The sequence below is a fragment of the Tribolium castaneum genome, chromosome 5 (assembly GCF_031307605.1).
Source record: "Tribolium castaneum strain GA2 chromosome 5, icTriCast1.1, whole genome shotgun sequence".
Lineage (NCBI taxonomy): Eukaryota > Metazoa > Arthropoda > Insecta > Coleoptera > Tenebrionidae > Tribolium > Tribolium castaneum.
The window spans coordinates 15,593,060-15,612,994 of NC_087398.1; the positions used below are offsets into that span (position 1 = coordinate 15,593,060).

The 19,935-nt window shown below is 32.3% G+C and overlaps 2 protein-coding genes across 2 annotated transcripts; both read left to right on the forward strand.

Annotated features, from left to right (window-relative positions):
• Positions 1–11,804: 11,804 nt before the first annotated feature.
• Positions 11,805–13,158, forward strand: LOC658423 (dnaJ protein homolog 1). Its single transcript, XM_008194688.3, has one exon. The coding sequence runs from the start codon at positions 11,948–11,950 to the stop codon at positions 12,980–12,982; it is 1,035 nt and encodes a 344-aa protein (XP_008192910.3). The 5' UTR covers positions 11,805–11,947; the 3' UTR covers positions 12,983–13,158.
• A 2,089-nt stretch (positions 13,159–15,247) lies between these two features.
• LOC658499 (uncharacterized protein) lies at positions 15,248–19,884 on the forward strand. The gene is made up of 4 exons (XM_964882.5): positions 15,248–15,810; positions 16,461–16,809; positions 16,909–17,197; positions 19,543–19,884. Exons 1-4 carry the CDS (start codon positions 15,572–15,574, stop codon positions 19,731–19,733), a joined length of 1,068 nt encoding a protein of 355 aa, XP_969975.2. The 5' UTR covers positions 15,248–15,571; the 3' UTR covers positions 19,734–19,884.
• The last annotated feature ends 51 nt before the right edge of the window (positions 19,885–19,935 follow it).

Genomic DNA, 19,935 nt, shown 5'->3' on the forward strand with positions numbered 1-19,935 from the left:
TTGGAACTCGTTTTTCTGATAAGGACTTTCTTAATCCTAATAATTCTTCAGTTGGTTCTTCATTGCTTTGTTTTTATATGGATTTTTTTTCTAAAAACATTTTAATCATCTGGATTTGGGAAAGGACCTGTCTGCACTAGTTTTTAATTTTCCTTTTTTTCAAAGCAAATTCTCTTATTTTAAGTTTTTATCTAACAATATTATCAGTTATTTAATTTGTTGAATTTCATATAGGAGTTTTGTTTTAATAGTAGGTTGTTCAAAAGGATTTCAATGGTTCGGCATCATTTTGGCCTAAATTTTCTATGTTTTTATTTTTGGACGACAGTTTCTATTAAACGATTGGGATAGGAGTAGTTCGCTAAAGTTGTTTGACGTTTTTAAGAGCATTTTTCATCTTTACAAATCTTGATTGTAATCTGCAAAATTCTTTGACCATATATTCAAAATAAAAATTGCACAAAACACAATAAATTGGTCTATTTGATTTTCTGTGTAATGGAAACAAGGCCGGGTTTTCGTAATTCTTGAATCTGATTTTTTTTCTTATCGATTTTTCGATATTTTCGATCTTTCTAACATTTCTGTAAATGCAGGTGGACCTAGAAATTACGTGTTTTACCTTTAATATTTTGTGGTGCTGTCATTTTTGTCATGAAATTAAGATTTCCGTTAAAAATTCCACAGGTTGTTCAAAAATCTTTCAAAAAGGAATTATTACCGTAGTCACATGCTCTTAGGTTTGTTTAGTCATATCTAATTGTGGATAAATTGAAATGTGGTTGAATTTATTATTTCATCTAAAATTTTAATTCCACTGTTTGATGTTTAGTTTATTTTGGAATTTTGGGTATGTATCTATGTATTGAGAGGAATGTGTCTTGTCTGATTCGTATTTTAACTTACGAGGATTTTTCTTAACATGTATCTACATTTTTCCCTGATTTTTATATTGAACTATAAGGATTATTAAAATTTAGAACTATTATTTCTTATAAGATCTTTATGATTTCTAATAATTCTTCAATTGGATTTTTGTTTTGAAATATAGAATCAAAGTCTAAAATGGCACAATATTCTAATAAAGTGTGAATCGGGACTTCAGAAAGGGCGGCTGCACTTGTGTTTAATTTTTCTTTTTTGTAAACAATATCATCGAATTCTTCCAGGATTTTTATTTCTTGTTTCCACATTTTCACTTGCTATTCTCATTATTTTCAGTTATTTTTTTTAGCTGCATTTCTTCAATAAGACCATCTTTTGGCAAGATACTTGTTTACATTCTTCTTACAAATCCCACCTGATTGTTTGACTATTATCTGTGGATTTTTTTGCTTTTTTAATTATTTTTTCTTTCGTTCTTTCCTTTGATTAACGTTCTGTAGTCCTTAGCCATAACTTCTTTAAGAGTGTATTCTCATTTTCTGCAGCCCAAGTCGATGAATTTTTCTTCGCTCAATTTTTATTTTAAATTCTTTCAGAAAACGTCTTTATCCATTTTCCGTCTTGCCAGAGGTTCTTTATAATAGTTTGCACTGTATTAATGTATAATACCAAGAGTCCCGATTAGATTATGCTTTTCTTTTGATTTCTTTGGTTCAGCAGTAAAGCTCTTAAACGGTCTTTACAGAATTTTCCACTGCTTGTTCGAATGTGTCGTTTCACCTTGTACGATTGTAGAAAATGTTCCGTTAATTTTAAGTTGAGAATGTTCCGTTATCGGAAACTGTTGTTTCTCAATCAACCTTCTACATTATTTACGGCCATTTCGAGAAAAGGTGAATGTAAGAAACATTGGTTTTCGTATTTATTGTATATCGGATTTTTCATAAGGTTCTCATGGTCTCATTTCTTGCTTGGCTTTTTCTTAACATCGTCAAAGTACCCTATACAATTTGTCTGGTATTTGTGCTCGCAATTTGGTTGTTATAATATATCACCCTACATTAATTTTTTTTCCTAAGTTACCTCGTTTTTTCTGTCAAAATACAGTTTAGGAAAAAATTCTACCCTATTTCTCCATTTGCCTCTCGTCAACTTGATTTTTCTCAACATATTGTCTCTTTTTGTAGTTAAACCCGATAAGAAATTGCTCAATTTTCCAACCTGTTAAGGATTTGTGCCCCCATAAATAATGTTGAAACTTCTTCACTCTATAGTATACATTGTTTCCCTCCAATCCGTCGAGTAATTTTTCTCTGTTGCTGTCTTGTATATGATTTAAAACTGTTGACATTCTGTCTTTTGTAGAATCATTTTGTCATTAAGATGGATAGTTTTATGAGGTTAAAATGGGCTAAACAGAAATGTGAAGTCAACAGTTTTTTTATTTTCTTAAATATTTCGTCACATTAGCTATTCTTAATTATTTTTGCATGTTTTTTCAGTAAGTGAGTGATGGGTTTGAGTAATAAAGCCGATGAGTGTTAGCTCAATTTCAGTTTAGTTTAGTGTTAGTTGCAGTTCAGTTTCAATTCAATTTTAATTAAGTTCAGCTAACAACACTGTGGTGACGTGAACAACAGGAAATAAGTGTTTACTGATAGAAATAGTGTCTCTAGAAAGTGCTTTGGGCCTCGAAAAAGTGTGTGCACATTACGAAATTGCTCAGCTTGGATGCCAGCTAGATAGTACGTCAACTGTCGTCGCACATTTGGACTACAGACTCACCATACAGAAATTCACCAAGCAATGCTTCAGGAAAGAGATGTTCGTTATAATGAAGAGGAGGCTGATCAACGTTGCCTCTTGGTTTTTCTATGATTTTATTTGCGGAAAAATGCTGCTTCAGCTTTTCCTGGTAAATCATCCAGACATGCAAGTTACAAGGGTTGAATCACGGGGACCCTTTTTAGAAATTATCAAGCTCCAGGAACCCTTTATTTGAAGTCAATTTTAATCTCAAGGATGGACTCGTGGTGACAATTGAGGAGTTCAAAACCAGTTCAGTTCAGTTACAGTTTCAGTTTCAATTCAGTTCAGTTCAGTTCACTTCACTTCACTTCACTTCACTTCACTTCACTTCACTTCACTTCACTTCAGTTACAGTTTCAGTTCTGTTCCAGTTTAGTTTTAGTTCAGTTAATAATAGAGTGGTTCAGTGGTATGTTAACAGTTAGTTGTGCTTAGTGTCTCTAGTAGGAAATAGTGTTTGAGATAAGTGTGTACAGACGGAAATAGTGTCTGGGGAAAAGTGAAAAGTGCTTGGGGCCTCGAAAAATGTATGGGAAATTATATGAAGGACAAGACTTATCTATTGCTCAGCTTAAATGTTAGCTAACCCTAGATGGTACCACAAGTATCGTCGCAAATTTAGACTGCAAATAGACCTGCCACAGAGAAATTCCATTGAACGAGTCAACAGTCGACGTGCCATCAAAAAAACCTCTGGTTCCGGAGGAGACTATTAGTGGCTATTTATTCTCTCTGTTGTCCTTTAACCTTCAAGTATGAGATGGCCCTTTTCTTGACATTTAACAAGGTGAGTCTGTACATTCTTTTTTTTTATAGTTGTTTTAATAAGTAATAAGTAATAAAACGTACATTTTTATTTTATGCGATAATAATATAATTCCAAAGATTGGAATTCATTTTGTAAAAATGGCTTTAAAATTGGATTAAGTGAACTTAACGACTTCTATTTGTTGTCCTGAATATTCATAATATTTTAATTGATTTCTATTTGGAACTTTTCACAGCGGATTTATTTGCAACGGATTTCCAACAACAACCCAACGAATTGTTGATACCTCTAAGCACACTTTTGTCAAAGAGTTCGTCCATCAACGCGTCATCATAGAGTTCATCATAGAGGTACCAGAGATATTACAAGTACGAGTCAACTTTCTGTCACAATAGGATCTCCAGTCAAGTACGACTCAATGGATTATTCAACCGGATACGTAATTGCTTAGGTATGTGTTTAATTGTATATTACGTATCACAAACTGTAAGTGCAATTTTTTAAAATTTTTAAAATTATAGAGGGTCTATCAATACATGTCTTAATTTTAACAGGTATAACAAAACTCAACAAATAAAACATCTTTTCTATTCCGTAATTTTTCAATAAAAAATTCGCAGATTTACTTAAAATATGGAAAAAGATAACATACTGAAACGTAAACCCGCCTATGGGTACAAAAACAAAAGTATCGAACTATTTTCGTTGAGATAGAAACGGTCAATTGAAACAATTTAAAAAACAATGAAAATTGTTGCAATGAATACAAACTAATTATTAAACACTGACCGGTTCGTTTGCACAAAAGAAAGGAGGAAATCTGTGAAAATTATAAATAAGAATTTTGCAAAACGTTATATAGAAAAGTTGTTTCATTTAATGAGTTTTATTACGTAGCAAAATTGACACGTATTTCTGATACACTCTGTATATTTTTTTCATTTTGTAACTACATACATGTATTCAAGTATAGCATGAAAAATCACCTACTTTGCAGGATAGAAATAGTTCTAATTAAAAAAGGGTTGAAAACTAGGTACTCATAGTTTGGAAACTTAAGCATAAATAACAGTATGTTGGATTTATGTTGTTGCTCCTAAAGACACATGGAAAGATAATAAAACCTAATGATTTTCAGGACAATGTACTCGTACATTATTCTGATTAACAATGAAGATGGAAGTTTTCGATGATATATGGAAGCAAGAAAACCGAACAAGTAACACCGTTCCTGGAAACTGTGGAAATACGAAATCTACAAGAAAGCGTTTTACTCGTACTTTCGCTTTAAAACTTGAGGAATATTTTTTTATGAAACTTGACTCACCAGCAGCACAATTTCTGGTTCTATCACCGGTTGGGTCAATCGAAATTATACTCAAGGTACGCAGTTGTAAACATTCTGTTGTTTATGTTGACTTGACTTTTGCTTTGCAGTACAAGTAATGGAAACATTGGCAAGAAAGATACTACCGTTAAAACACAACATCATGGAACTTTGACTTGATCACTGGATTTGTCTGAAAGCTTTTCTTTTATCCTTTCCTGTGCACTTGACAAAGTGAGTCTGTATATTCTTTTTTAATAGTTCTTCTTATGTAAAAAACCTAATGATTGGGCGTTCAAGCAGAATCAATTAAATCTAAATTTGAAATTTAAGAAAATCATTGAATTTAAATTTACATTTTTGCGTCGGTAAGTAATTTTGTCGAAGCCTTGGACGTAGTAACTGGTAACCATAACCTGCTGTTTTGACAATTATTTTGACATTATTTAATAAATCTTTAAAAAAAAAAGAATCGTGCAAAAAACGCCATAAGCATCACGAACGTTAAGGATTGCCGATCTCAGACAATTGTCTTCAATCGGTAAAATCTCCTTACCGTTCTTGATATTTGATAATATATTATTTTTTTATATTACGGTTCTTATTGCACAGTTCAAATAAAAGCGTACATTCTTATTTAGTGTGATAATGAGAACACATATTGCGAAAAATGTTAAAATGGCTTTATAACTGCATTAATAAAAATAAATTAAATGACTTACGGATAGGCAATATTTGTTGTTCTGAATTTTATTTTTTACAAGTATTACTTGATTTTTATTTGTGATTTTTACAGTTGATAGCCGATAAATAATTATTTGGGAGGACTCTTTCAACGACAACCTAACGAGTCTTATCTCCTAAACGTTTTTGCCAAGAAGATCGTCTGTCCACATAAGGCTGACAAAGGTATCCAAAGAGATTACAAATGAACTTTCTACCATGTTTATGCTTATGCAGTGGGATATTTTAACCGGATACAACATTCTTTAGGTAATTGTTTGAATTGTAATTTTTTGAAATTTTGTAACTATTCAAGTCTAGCGTAAATAATAGTATGTTGGATTTGTAATGTTTTTTGTTGCTCTGAAAAGAAACTAAACACTTTAGTACATATACTATTGATGTTTTTTACACAACTAAGAGTTGTAGCATTCGTATTATATTTTTAGATCTTATTTTACCTAGCTCGAAATAATTTCCAACATTTATTGAGGAGATAATAAAATTTAATTATTTACAGGACAGTTTACTCGAACTGTTCCAATTAACTGTGAAGATAGAAGTTTGACAAATTTGTAGAAGCAAGAAAACCAAATAAGTAACACGTTACATGGAAACTCCGAAAACACAAAATCTACAAGAAAGCGTTTTACTATCGCTTAGAACTTGCAGATGAACCAATGAGGAACAATTTTTTGACAAGACTCGTCTCACCAACAGCAAAATGTATGGTTCTATCATCGGTTGGATCATTAGAAATTTACTCCAGGTACATAGTTGTAACATTTTGTTTGTTTATGTTGACTTGACTATTGTTTCGCAGAAATAAGAATAGTCTACATCGAAGAAATTGTAAGAAAAATTGTACCGTTAAAAGATCACATCGAATAAATCAATGAAGAATATTTTTTGTTGAGACTCGACTCAAATAGCAAAATTTATAGTCCTTCAAATATCATCACTTGGATCATTCTAAAATATAGTTGAGGTAAATTTAACATTTTGTTTGTTTATGTTGGTTTAACACTTTTCTTCACAGTGAGGGAAGCAGTTTGTATCGAAAAGACTTCAAGAAGGACAGAACTGCCTCAAAAACTTTTTAATGAATTTGCCTGAAAATTTATCTCAAATAAAATAACTCCACTTTCGTTTGGACATTTGGATTATAACAGCTTGCAATGTAGTAAAGATTCACCCAACTACATTACGCACATTATTAGTCAACAGTCTTTCAAATCAACAGACCATTTGAAGTTAGTATTATCTAGGATCAATTTTTCTTTATTTTAACTCAATATTTTTAGATCATTTTTCACTGTTGGTCACGTTTGCAAATAATCTATATGGTCAACTTTTTAGAGGTTGCTACAACGATCTTCGAGGTAAGTTTTTCAATGTTTTAATTTTTAAACATTAATAAAATTTTTGTTTTCAGGAAAAACTTCAAATTTATTTGATGTGATGAAAATCCAAAATATGTAACAAGATTTTGAGGCTTTATATGTTACCTATGTTTTTAATGGGATATTGTCTTTTTTTTAAATCTTATTTTCCCCAATTGTAGCTGTTTGCAGAATTCTATCATCATTTCACATTGAAAACATAGAGAAAAATAGTCAATTGTAAGTAGTCGGTTGTGAAGCAGACTTATTGTTGATATTGTTGGTTTCTCTGTTGTTTTGCCAACACAGGAATAATGCTATATTTTGTTAGTTTATGTTGACCCAACTACGAAATCAGTATGTAATTAATTAGTATTACAAAATTTCTAATTTTGTAACAATGATTATTAAGTAAGTTAAGGGTTTTAAATGTTACCTATGTTTTGAATGAGATACAAATTTTATTTTATTCAAAAATAACAGATTTCAAATTTGTCATTATTTCTGTCCTATTCACATTGAAAACATAGTGAATCCTTAATAAAAACTGTTAGTTTTAAGTAGACGAATGTGAAGCAGATTTATTGTTACTGTTTGATTTCTCTGTTTTACTAGCACATCAATAACAGTAAACCTGTTTATAATCAGTTGTAAAAAAAATTATTTTGAAAAAAAAAAAATAATATAAAAGAAAATATACAAGAAAAAAAATTAAAAATACACTAAAAAATCAAAATAAAAAATGTAAAACGAAATGAAAAATGACTACAAAAAAGTACATTGGAAAAATAAAAAATTAAAAAAAAACAGAAAATTAAAAAAAAACAAAAAACAAAAATTAAAAGACAAAAAATGAACAAAAAATAAATAAAACAAAGCAAAAAAATGATAGCAAAATTTTACAAATAAAAAAACTTCAGTTGCAAGGCAGCTTTTACAAACATGTTGTTAATAAGTGGAAATGTAATGAAATTTGGAAAACTTTTTTGATTTTTGTTGTGCATTTGGTTTACAATTCACAGTGAATTGACGTCTTGTTTTCCAAATTTCAATAGTAATTTTGCTTTTGTTTTGATAATATTGGTTATTGTGCAAATGAGCACAGTTTTGTGAACGCTTAACAGCTTAACATTATGTAAACTAGAATAAGTAATTGCTCCCGGTCTTAAAATAAATCACTTCAATGTTGTCAGATTTTTGGAGAAACGTATTTAGTCTAAAAATTTCTGACAATTTTTTATGTATTTGTTTCGTTTATATTTTATTGTATCTTTGTTCATTGTTTATATTAACGTATGGATATTTGTTAACGAAATACGAAAAAGATTTCATTATTGGACATTTCAAAATTTAAATTTCGTATTTTACGTACTTATTTTATAAATTTAAAATTAATTATAATCATTTAACAATTGTTTTTCGTATTTCAGTTCAATGATTTTTTATGCTTTATAAGAATGTAATAAGAAATTTTAAAATGTCGTAGTTTTGTATTGTAATATATTATAACTATTAGTTACATTTAATGTGACCGGGAAATGCTGAATTGTCAGATTTTTGGAAATTTTATTGGACTAAAAATCAGCTGACAATCTATTCTATAATATTTAGATTAAGTTGTGGTAAATGTTTTGTTATACTAGTGGATTTATGTAGTTGTAAGCTAAATAATCAATGTACTACAAATATAAAGATCAACGAAATATGAAAAACATTTAAAGTCAAATAAGTTAGTTTGAAATTTACTAAAATAGCAGTTTTTTATTTTTTAACGTTTTTTCTCTTTCGTTGGTTACAAAAAAATTGTTACATTCGGTTTACTTTTATGAAAACCATTGTGGTGTCAATAGCGTACTCTTGGCATTAACTTTTATATGAGGTCATGGTAACAGCTTAGTCATTTGCACCACAATGGTTTTTATCAAAGTGAACCGTAAGTACTGTGGTTACTGTGTCAGCTTTAACCAGTACTATCAAATTTGTCAAATAGATTTTTGTGCTAAGAAGGAATCTTTGTTTTATTTTAACCTATTTTCAGTAACTAATTATAGTGAATTTACTTCAAAATTGTTGATGCTAATCAGTACGAATATCACTTTCTAAAAGTAACACCTCAAACTCGAAACGATGGTGGCTTTTGTGCAACAATGGGTAAGAAAAACTTATAAACAAAAATCTTCATGCTCTGGCCAGGTATTTTTTGCCTGAACAGCAACGAAACGCTAGGAATTATCTTAAGGAAATTTGTTGAATAATTACGCTAGTTTACAATTTTCTTTTATTAGCTCGTAACCTGTCGGTTTTTTTTGGTCTTTATTAACATCAGTATAATTAACAAGGCAGTAAATCAGCAACTACCTCTTGAATTTTCTTCTGGGTAGTTTTCTTCTTTATTTTCTAGTTTCCTGTAATCTTCTTTTTCGGCGGGGATTTGCGTTTGATGTAAGACTTTTTTAAGGGCCTCGTTGATAAAAGAAAATGACTATCGCCATTATGCCTCTTTTCCATGTTTGATACACCGTAATGAGTTTGCTACATTTTTGGAAGATTTAGCAAGTATCTTGGGGCTAATCTTCAAACGACCCTTTGTCGGATTTTCGAGCACAACGAAATTAGGGTGGTTGATTAAGTCTTCGACCGTTTGTCGAATTTAAATCAAACTCTGGAAAAACTCCACTGTTAAAGGCCGCACACCATCTTCAGGCCTTGATTTGACCTTCAAGTTCTGATATCAGCTTCAACTAATTTCATCTTTTTTTATACAAATCTTTTTCTTCGGCCTCATCCTGAGGGATACACTTGGCGTTTTGCTCCACCAATCGATTGCGGGAACGTATTTCGACTCGACGAGTGACGTCATCCGAAGGCGTGAGTCTAGGGCATCATCTTGGCCCTTGTGAGAAGTTGAGTCGTTCCTGGGAATCACCACACACAGATAATTCACTATTCGTTCTGTGGGAGCATTGTCGGCGTTATATTCGACCATTTTTCGGACCTAGTGAATTTAGAGAAATAGAATCGTGCCCTTCAGGCTTTAAATTTAATCTACCTGTACTTGCTTTTTTTCTTCCTCTCTTATTTTTCTTTACGTATTCTGAGATTCCCTGCCGTTCCGGCTTAATATGACGAGGAACTTGCGCCCTTTGGAAAGTCAGTTGATTTTTGCGACGCGTGTATCGGTGCTTCGATAGCGTTAAGTTAGTCCGGTATACCGCGAAAAAGGCATAAGATCACTTTCGCTTCCTTTCCTCTCCCTTTTTTTCTTTTCCTTCCCCCCTTTTTATTTACTTAGCCCAATTTAAACTACCTTAAACCCTTTAATTTGTTATTATATTCTCTTACACTTGTATTTTTTTATACATATTTATCTAACTCTTGGTTTTAACCGCTCGACCTTCTCACTAGTAAATTTGATCGCGATTAAAAGCAAAAAGGAGAGAAACAAAAGCAATATAAGCTGTTTCGAAACTATAAAAACGCCAACGTCGTATTTTGCCGAATTATTTTTTTTTTAAATAATACGTATAAAATTGTAGAATAGTTATTAATGATTAAATCTCTTACTGAAAGTTTAAATTATATTAGCTATTATTTTTTTTTGAGGTGCATGAACAATTTATACCAACTAATTTTGTTTTCTGTTAATAAACTAATAAGCTGATAAGTTCATAAGCTGATAACAAAATATATGCCACATTTGTCTATCACGTCTAGTTTCTTAATATATTCACTAAAAGTTTAAAAAATTTGTTATTGGTGTCTAGTTTGGCATTCGTTGTTTCTGTCAAGTGAATGTAGATTAAGCCCGAACAACCTTTGTTCCCAACCTGGAAAACTTAAACGATGAAATTGTAATGTTTTCATCAAGATTTTAAAGTAAAAAGTTAAAAAGTAAAAAACAAGGTTTTTGGGTTAAAAAACTGACACTAATCTGTACAAAAAACGAAACAATCTGTGTCAATTTTAATTTTTCAAAAGTTTTGAATAAATTTTTTGGGGAGTCTCTGGCATTCGTTATTGACGTGATTAGCAAATTGTTAAATATTTTATTTGCTTTAAAATATCAACAGGTGATTGTAAATTAAGCCCAAAAAAATATTTTATTAGTTAGTGTTGAAAGTATCCTAACAAAACCTGGGAAGCTTAGGCGATGAACTTGGTGAATCTTACTATCAAGATCTATTATTTATTACTCTTTCCTGAAAATAGATTTTATGTAATCATGCAACCAGTAATACACTCACTAACTTTGGGGGGCGATGGTATAAAAACAAGCAAAACAAAACAAGCTTTCACATTCTGATGGTGTTGAGTGTGATGACGCATTTTTGCACGTGCTAATTTTTATTACTGGAAGACTTGGTTCTGGAACTTACCGTTCATTATAAACTTTTATTAATTTTTAAACAGGAAAATGATGGTTAACGCAGCGTATTATTCTTTTAACAGTGTAATTTAATGATTTCAAACAAAAGGAGCTAATGAAATGAACACTTTTGTCATTATTTACTAATACAATTCTTTTAATTTGCGAAAAAATACCGTAAAATAATTTTTGGTAAATTGGGAAAGAAACTAACAAGGCTTGCTCACTATAGTTATTAGTCATTTAACACAAATAAAACTGCAGAAATAAGAATTCATTTTTGTGTGAGACTGAGACACTTCTTATAAATAGAAATCATCAGTATTTTATTTAAGGATCCGACCACCTTTTTATAAATTTTGAATGTTAATGTGACGTGTAACAAAGAACTTCCTTTATTAATTTTGATCATTAAAATATATTTTTCTTTTTTTAATTTTCAACATGATAATTTTGAATTTATCCCTTCTGACACGTGCTGAGTCCAGAAATTTCCAGCCGCGTCCTCCAGCGGGGTGCGACAATTCCAGAATCTTCTAGAAATTCCTAACCTATATAAAGCATCGACGCGAGCGCTCGCGCACTCAATACGAAACGAACAATCACTACGTGTACACTAATTTATTCTCGAAGAAGCTTGTGATTTTAAGTTTGTGTGGACTTTTCGTGACATTAGTGCAGTGAAAATGGGAAAAGACTATTACCGAATCCTCGGCATATCAAAAGGAGCCAGTGACGACGAGATCAAGAAAGCCTACCGCAAACTCGCCCTCAAATACCACCCGGACAAGAACAAGTCCAAAGAGGCTGAAGAGCGCTTCAAGGAAGTGGCCGAGGCTTACGAAGTTCTTTCCGACAAGAAAAAACGCGACATCTACGACGCCTACGGCGAGGAGGGCCTCAAGGGGGGCATCCCCGGCGACTCTGGCACCTCAGCCCCCGGGGGCTTCACCTACACCTACCACGGAGACCCGCGCGCCACCTTCGCCCAGTTCTTCGGCAATGCGAGCCCCTTCGAAGCCTTCTTCAGAGGCAATCAGACCATGTTTGCGTACCAAGACGACGACATGGACTCCGATCCGTTTATTAACATCACGGGTGGGAGGGCTCCTGGGGGCGCCTTCCGCAGCCAGTCCTTCAACTTCCAGGGCAGCCCCCAGCGCGGGAAAGACAAGCAGGACCCCGCTATCGAGCACGACCTCTACGTCTCGCTGGAGGACATCGCCAAAGGCTGCACGAAGAAGATGAAGATTAGCAGGAAGGTGTTGCAAGCGGACGGCTCTACGAGGAGCGAAGACAAGGTTTTGACTATTAATGTGAAGCCGGGGTGGAAAGCGGGAACTAAGATCACCTTCCCCAGGGAAGGGGACCAAGGGCCAAATAAAATCCCGGCGGATATTGTGTTTATCATCAGGGATAAGTCGCATCCTTTGTTCAAACGTGAGGGAAGTGATATTAAATATGTGGCTAAGATTACGCTCAAGCAGGCTTTGTGCGGGTGTTCGATTGAAGTGCCAACCCTAACCGGCCAGAAAATCCCTATCCATTTCACCAACGAGGTTGTTAAACCCACAACAGTGAGGAGGTTGCAAGGTTACGGCTTGCCCCTACCCAAGGAACCTTCCAGAAGAGGAGATCTCATTGTCAATGTTGACATCAAGTTTCCAGAGAGGCTTTCACAATCTGCTAAGGACATTTTGTACGATACATTGCCTAACTAAACAGTTTGTTTATGTAATTGAATAAGTCAGGCTGTACGTTTTAGTACAAATTAGTTAAATTTAAGCTTTGTTAATTTAATCGACTTGTATGATGTTTATTGTATTATAAAGTAGCGTCGTGTGTGATATTTTATCTGTTATGAATTAGTAATAAACTCTTTTATTATTTTTTCTAATTTAATTTCTTTCATTTGAATCCCCTTGATCCGTCTGTCACTAGTAGCACAACCAGAACAGAACCCTTTGACTATAGGTAAGTGTCCCATACGCAGACATACACAGGCATACTCAGGTTATGACGTATTGGTGACGTACATATATCGATATATGGTCGAAGTGTATAACAAATCCCACAATATTCATAATGTTTTTAATTTTTACATTGCAATTGATTGCTTTTTGCGACTACTCAATTTAATTGTTTACGTTTTTATACCCATTTTCTTGTAACTTTTCCATCAGAACACCACCAGAACGTTTTATATTGATTTACTTAAAATAGTAATATGATTATGCAAATTAATGATCGGTTTGCAATTATTATTACAGGGCGCCCATTTTATCTGTTCCCGCCTTAAATATTGAAAACACGCAACTCATTATACAATTCAAAGTAAACTTGGATTTTTAGAATTTTGGTTTTTAGAATTAACGCATAGTTAACAGAGAACAACTACTGTCATCATAACGTTGACTTTGGTTGATTTGTTGTCGTTTAAAAATGTATTTGAATGTAACCTAAAAAATTGCCGATTTTTGTAAAAAAGATAAAAAATATCTGTTAAAACAACGAAATGTTTGTTTTTCTTTTGGTTTTTGAAAAACAAATAATTTTTATTAATCGCAAAAATTTGATCTAATAAAAATTTATTATGCTGCTTTTGAATTAATTAGGGTTTAAAACATCACTAAATTATGAATACAAATTTCATAGTTTTAATTAAAAATCCAAATTTTTCTCATGGCTTGCTATAAAGAAAAAGCAAAGTATTTTATTTTTTTTTAAATATTTAAAATTAATGTATTACACAAATAGACATATCAAATCAGAAAAAAATAAGCTTTTCGAAAATGTCATAGCCAACTATGATTCCTATAAAAAATACAACTTTATGTTATTACAGTTAATCGAATAGTTGAAAAAAATCGCTGATAACATTATTAGATTCTCGGAAAAAAGTGCCTGTATAGTGTCTTTGTTTCAAATGTGTATCTTTTATAAGTGTGTTAAGAACGAGAAAAAACATGAGACATGAGAAAAAACAAGAAAAGAAAAGACAAATTATAAGGATTGAAACCTCATTTTTTAAAATCAATTGTCAGTGTCAAAAATTTTGAAATTATGTTTGAACCGTGCCACATTGCCTCCTCATTTCCACTACTCATTTTTGTCACTTATTAAAATAGCAATGTAGGCTTTTTGTTGGGTGGTGAACACCATTTCGGAATAATTTAGATTAAGCAAGAAACCAGTATTTGAAAAATTTCTTATCTGTCAGTTTTTGAAATGTGGCTAAAATTCCTGTTTTAATTCAGTTAATTCAGTTATAAAGAACTTACACTATATCCCATTTCACTTCATAGTAGAAAAATACGCTGTTGCAAAATTTTACTAGGAACTGAAATGGAATATAGGACGTGGTTGTTTATGAAAGTGAACCGACTTTAGTATTTGTAATTTTACCAGATAATCATTTACCAACCCATTAGAAAAAAACCTGTAGTGTAGGATCGGTTTATAGAAGCGACATTAATTTAATCTGCAATTAAATGCGTGACCAAATTGAACTAGTTTGATTGGTCTATTCGCGTTGTTAATTTTCAACAACGAATTAGAATTTATTCAAGTTTTCTATAAGTCGGCCCTAAAAATGCAAAAAATTGAGTTTTTGTTACAAAAAAATATTGGAATGCAATTTCCCACATTCGCAATTCATGCATAGTAATAAAATCTGGTCTACAAATCGCCATATTTTGAAAGAAAATGCGTCATTGGCGTTTAATAGTTTTGAAACATCTAAAAAAAATCAAAATGATCATGGTCACGTGACCAAATTGAACCAATCAGATTCTCAGATTCCCGGGCCAATCGCGAATTAACTTTTAATACCGTATTTACTTGCTCATTTTTGAGACGATTTTCATTTCGATAAACACAAAGACATAAGAGTACGGAAAAGTTTTATTTTATGAACGATTTTATCTTTAGGTGCAGACTTCTCAGCATTTGTGCACACCAATATGGCGGATAACTGCTCCATGGTCATTAGTGTCATTTTTGACATTGACATGATTAAAACGTCAACGTCAGATAATTACAAATCCAATATTTAAAAAAATGCATCAATATTACAAAACTTGCAAAATGCGAATGTGACGCAGTCGTGTGGGGAGAGCAAATCTCGATAAAATTGTTTAAATTAGAAATCCAGTCTGTGATTATCAGACACGAGGATGACTTGTTTGTTGACAAAATAAAAGTGTGACAATAACTTTGGACTTAACTCGAATAAATCATTTTGATACCACCTTGAACATAAAGTGCTTAGACGAATCAAAGAAGAACAATACAAATGAAGTGAGGTTAGGATGGAACAGTCCGTGTGCCCCTTACTCAAAGACCCCAAAGCCTACAATCCTGACACGATTGATCTAATCAATGACATCAAACAACGCAATTACTGGTTGCCGTGTCTGGAAAACATGGTCAAGAAATTCGTCACGAAGGCCAGTTTTTTGAACCCAGACAATCCAGCTGCCACCGAAAAGGCCGAGGTTTGTTTCCAGAAGTTCCACGAGTTGGTCGTCAAAGCGCTGGAAGATCCCAGGTATTGTTACAAACAAATATTTGCCATATAATAAATTTTCGGATTATTATAAGATCGGTTCCAAGCAAAATTTTTGTACAATAAATTCGTTTTATGCTCTGAAACTGGGTCTTCAAAATGTTAGATTTGTCGTTAAATAATTTGATTTAATAAGAATTAAAGAATTTGAACCTAAACTGTGAAGGACTATAGACTAGGAGACAAAACGAGTTGAAAAATTGCACTCAAGAAACATAGTAGGGCCGAGTAAAAATAAGGCACTTTGGGCGATATTCAGCATCAAATCGTTTTAAGTTAATTTAAATTCAAATAACTCACCTAATTGCTTGGAAAAAATTCAGAAACATTATGCTTTGCATTCTTAATGGAATGAGAAAATTTGGCGACTAAAATTTTCACAAGAAACATGAGAAAAATTATTTAAAATTTGCTTTTTGTCCTTTGCTTTTTTAAACGAAGGGGTTACGGTTAAAATGAAGGATGTTAGGGAGAACGTGGTAGAGATTTAATTTTTTTTACAAAGGTGTATAATATGTCCACCTGCTCTCTGGCGACATTACATTATAGTAATCCGTAGCCTGAACATAAGTTTTATTATTTGATGACTCTTGGTTGTACATGAATTTATAGATTTTTTGATTGTTTGTTAGCATTTTAGCGCCTCTGAGCATCCGCACCTTGCTCGAATTTAACGAAGATAATTTGAGGAGTAGCAACTTTAAAGACGCTTGGTACAAACAGAAAGAAACCGAAACAAATGCGGCTCTTAGAGAATTCAAAGAGAGATTAGACTTCATTGATTCAATTGCTGATTTCGAGTCAAAATGGCTGGAAATTGTTACTGGCGTTTTGGCAGGAAATGTTTTCGATTGGGGATCAACTGTTGTAGCTGATATTTTAGAAACTTCAACCAATTTCGGGCTGTCACAAGCCATGAGTACAATTGAAAAGAGACCTTGGTTTAAAGATAACTTGGACAATTGGATTGAACGAATTAAGGTAATACCTCGTAAAAAAATTAACAATTCTAACTTATTACGTAATTAAATTCTGATAACAAATGCCCATAAATTATGTTTAAAACCGTCTTTTTTTCAGAAAGAGCCTTATAAGGAAGCTGTTGTTTTCGTTGATAACGCTGGAGTGGACTTTGTGCTAGGGATTTTGCCTCTTATTCGAGAATTTTTGAAACACAATACTAAAGTCATTGTGACTGCAAATTCATCTCCAGCACTGAACGATGTCACGTGGCATGAATTAAAACAATACTCGCAACAAGCAGCCAGCCAGTGCCCCATTTTAGAAAAGTCGCTAAGGACTGGACAACTTGTAACCGTTGAAAATGGACAAAAGGGGCCCTGTTTAGATCTGTCAAACTTATCACCTGGTATAACACAATTTTTTAGAGTTCTTTTTCTGTTTTGCGTTTTTAACATCACTATGAACATCAATCTGTAATTTCCAAAAACTTTTACTTTTGAGTATAACACACCATTAATTTAAAGCCGTGAGATGTTTCCACAAGATTTGATGTTTTTCATTTTTATTCCGCAATTTGGTGAAAACTTTTGCAAAAATTTTATGGTTTGGTGATTTTACTACGTACAGTTGGTTTCTTGTTTCGCTTAATTTAGTTGACACTTTGAACCAGGAACTCATTTATTTTGCGAGAAGTCAAAACAAATCTGAAAATCACGAAATTATTTCGAATTTGTTCATTTGTTTGTTTCACTCGATTTAGTTCGTCAAAAATAAGTGGAATTACGATAAAATTTGGTCAAAAATTGTATAAAGCACCTAAATTGTTACACAGTACAACTAACACAAAATACCTTCATTTTAATAGTTAATTTCTGTACAAATCTCTATCAATCATTAGTAAAGTAGTAGTAAATCTAGTTAAATACATATAACTTTTTTTTTTAATTTTGCACGGTTTTAACCGGAAACGCAATTTGATTCGTGAAATGTCTTCAAAACTAAACCGTAAAGTTACCCTATTAGGGCAAATTTTTTTGGCAGATTTTATAGGTTATATAGGGCTTTCATAATAAAAAGAGCCAGTCTTAATAACTTTTGACAATGAGAAAATCTATTTTCAAGCAAAAACAGGTCGGTTAGGATCGCGAGGGGGAAGTTCAAAACCAACATTAATTACATTTTAGGTTTCATCCCTTAATCGCTAGCCACTCCTACTTTAAAGTTTTGAATAGCACCCCCTACTTTTTCAAACATTTTCGGCAAGGGAAAAAATTTGCGTTTTTAACTGTCAAAGTAAAAAAAAATTCGTTTCTTTTTTAGTTAAGGGTGGTTATATTTGTGAAATTTTTAATCGTAGTAGGCCATGATTTGAAGCCAATTTAATTTTAATAAAAAAATTGTTGATTAGAAAAAAAATATCGATTCGTTTTTTAGTTTTTTTTAGGGTGATTTTATTTTTTGTCCTAATAGCCTTCGATTTGAAGCCAATTTGATTTAAAATTAAATAAGAATTGTGTCAGAGATGCAATGAGATAATTCGAAGCCAAGACAAAGTACGTTTAAGAATTCATTCTCTAGTCTCTAATAACCCTTAGTTTAAAATTTTAAATAAAATTTTAAGGTAGGGGTGGCTAGAAACTAGGGGATGATAGCTAAAATGTTACTGATATTGGTTTTGAACTTCCCCCTCGCGATCCTAATCGACCTGTTTTTGCTTGAAAATAGATTTGCTTATTGTCAAAAGTTATTGTGACTGGCTCCTTTTAAAATGAAAGCCCTGTGTATCCTATAAAATATGGCTAAATATGCAAAAAAGACAGTTTTTAAGGATATTTCTTTCACCAACCAAATTGCGTTTCCGGTTAAAACCGAGCAAAAATTAAAAAACAATTATATATGTATTTAACCAGATTTACTACTACTTTATTAATGATAGAAAGATAGAGATTTGTACAGAAATTAACTAATAAAATGAAGGGATTTTTCAATCGTCCGATAATCTCCTGATAGGATAAACCTACGGTATAAACTGTGGAATAAATTAATTATCTGGTCTTTTGACGACCAGATAAACATTGGTTGTTTGCTTTTTGAGAAACTTTATGGGCATTTTTTTTGGAGAACATTGTTTAGCTAGGTACTCTTAACCTGTCCACATACTCAATCAATTTGCGATCGCTGTCTGATTCGAATACGTTAACTTCTTGCATTTTTTAGTTAAAATGTAATAAGTGTCACAATAATGCTCATTTGAGTCAAATGTCATGGATAAATTATTTGTATTGTAAAAGACAAAAAAGTTATCTGATAGATATTGGCCTGTTATCTGCCCGTTATCCCTAGTATAAATTTATACCACGGATAACTTATCGGGAGTTTATCGGATGATTGTAAAAACGGCCCTAAATTCGTTTTTCAATCCAGGAACTTATTGTTTTGCGAGAATTTGTCAAACACAACAACAAATCACAAAAATAATTTAATATTTTTGTTCTTTTTGTGTTTCTTACGAGTTAGCTCGTTTTTGAGCAAAATTGCGTCAAAAATAAACTAAAATACCACAAAATTTGTCAAAAACGGTATTAAGGTACATGTGTTAACTAACGCAAAATTCCCTAAACTTTTTATGTTTTACAAAAGACGCAAAATAGAAACTTTTTCAAGCAATTGTTTGTTGCTTACTTCAGACTGTTACTTGAATGTATGCATTTGTATTTTCACAATGTTCATATATTTTTTTTTATTTTTAAGAACTATGTCGACTTATGTCAGGAGCGGATTTGGTCGTTCTGGAAGGAATGGGACGAGCGGTGCATACAAACCTCTACGCGAAATTTAATGTGGACAGTGTGAAGTTAGCCGTTTTAAAAAATGATTGGTTGGCGAAGAGTTTAGGAGCACAACAATTTTCGGTTATTTTCAATTACGAGGCAGCAACTTAAACTCAAGTGACCTGTGATCAATTAGTATTAAGAAACTTTTTCACTGATAGTGATCAAAAGGGTTGTTACATCCAATAGGAAATCTTTATGTATATACCTACTGCCACCCAAATGTCTAGTGAAGAAAATAAAGTTGTGTCAATTTTAATAATTTTTTTTGTGTAAACCACCCACCAAAGAATTAGATTTTAAAAGAATTCAA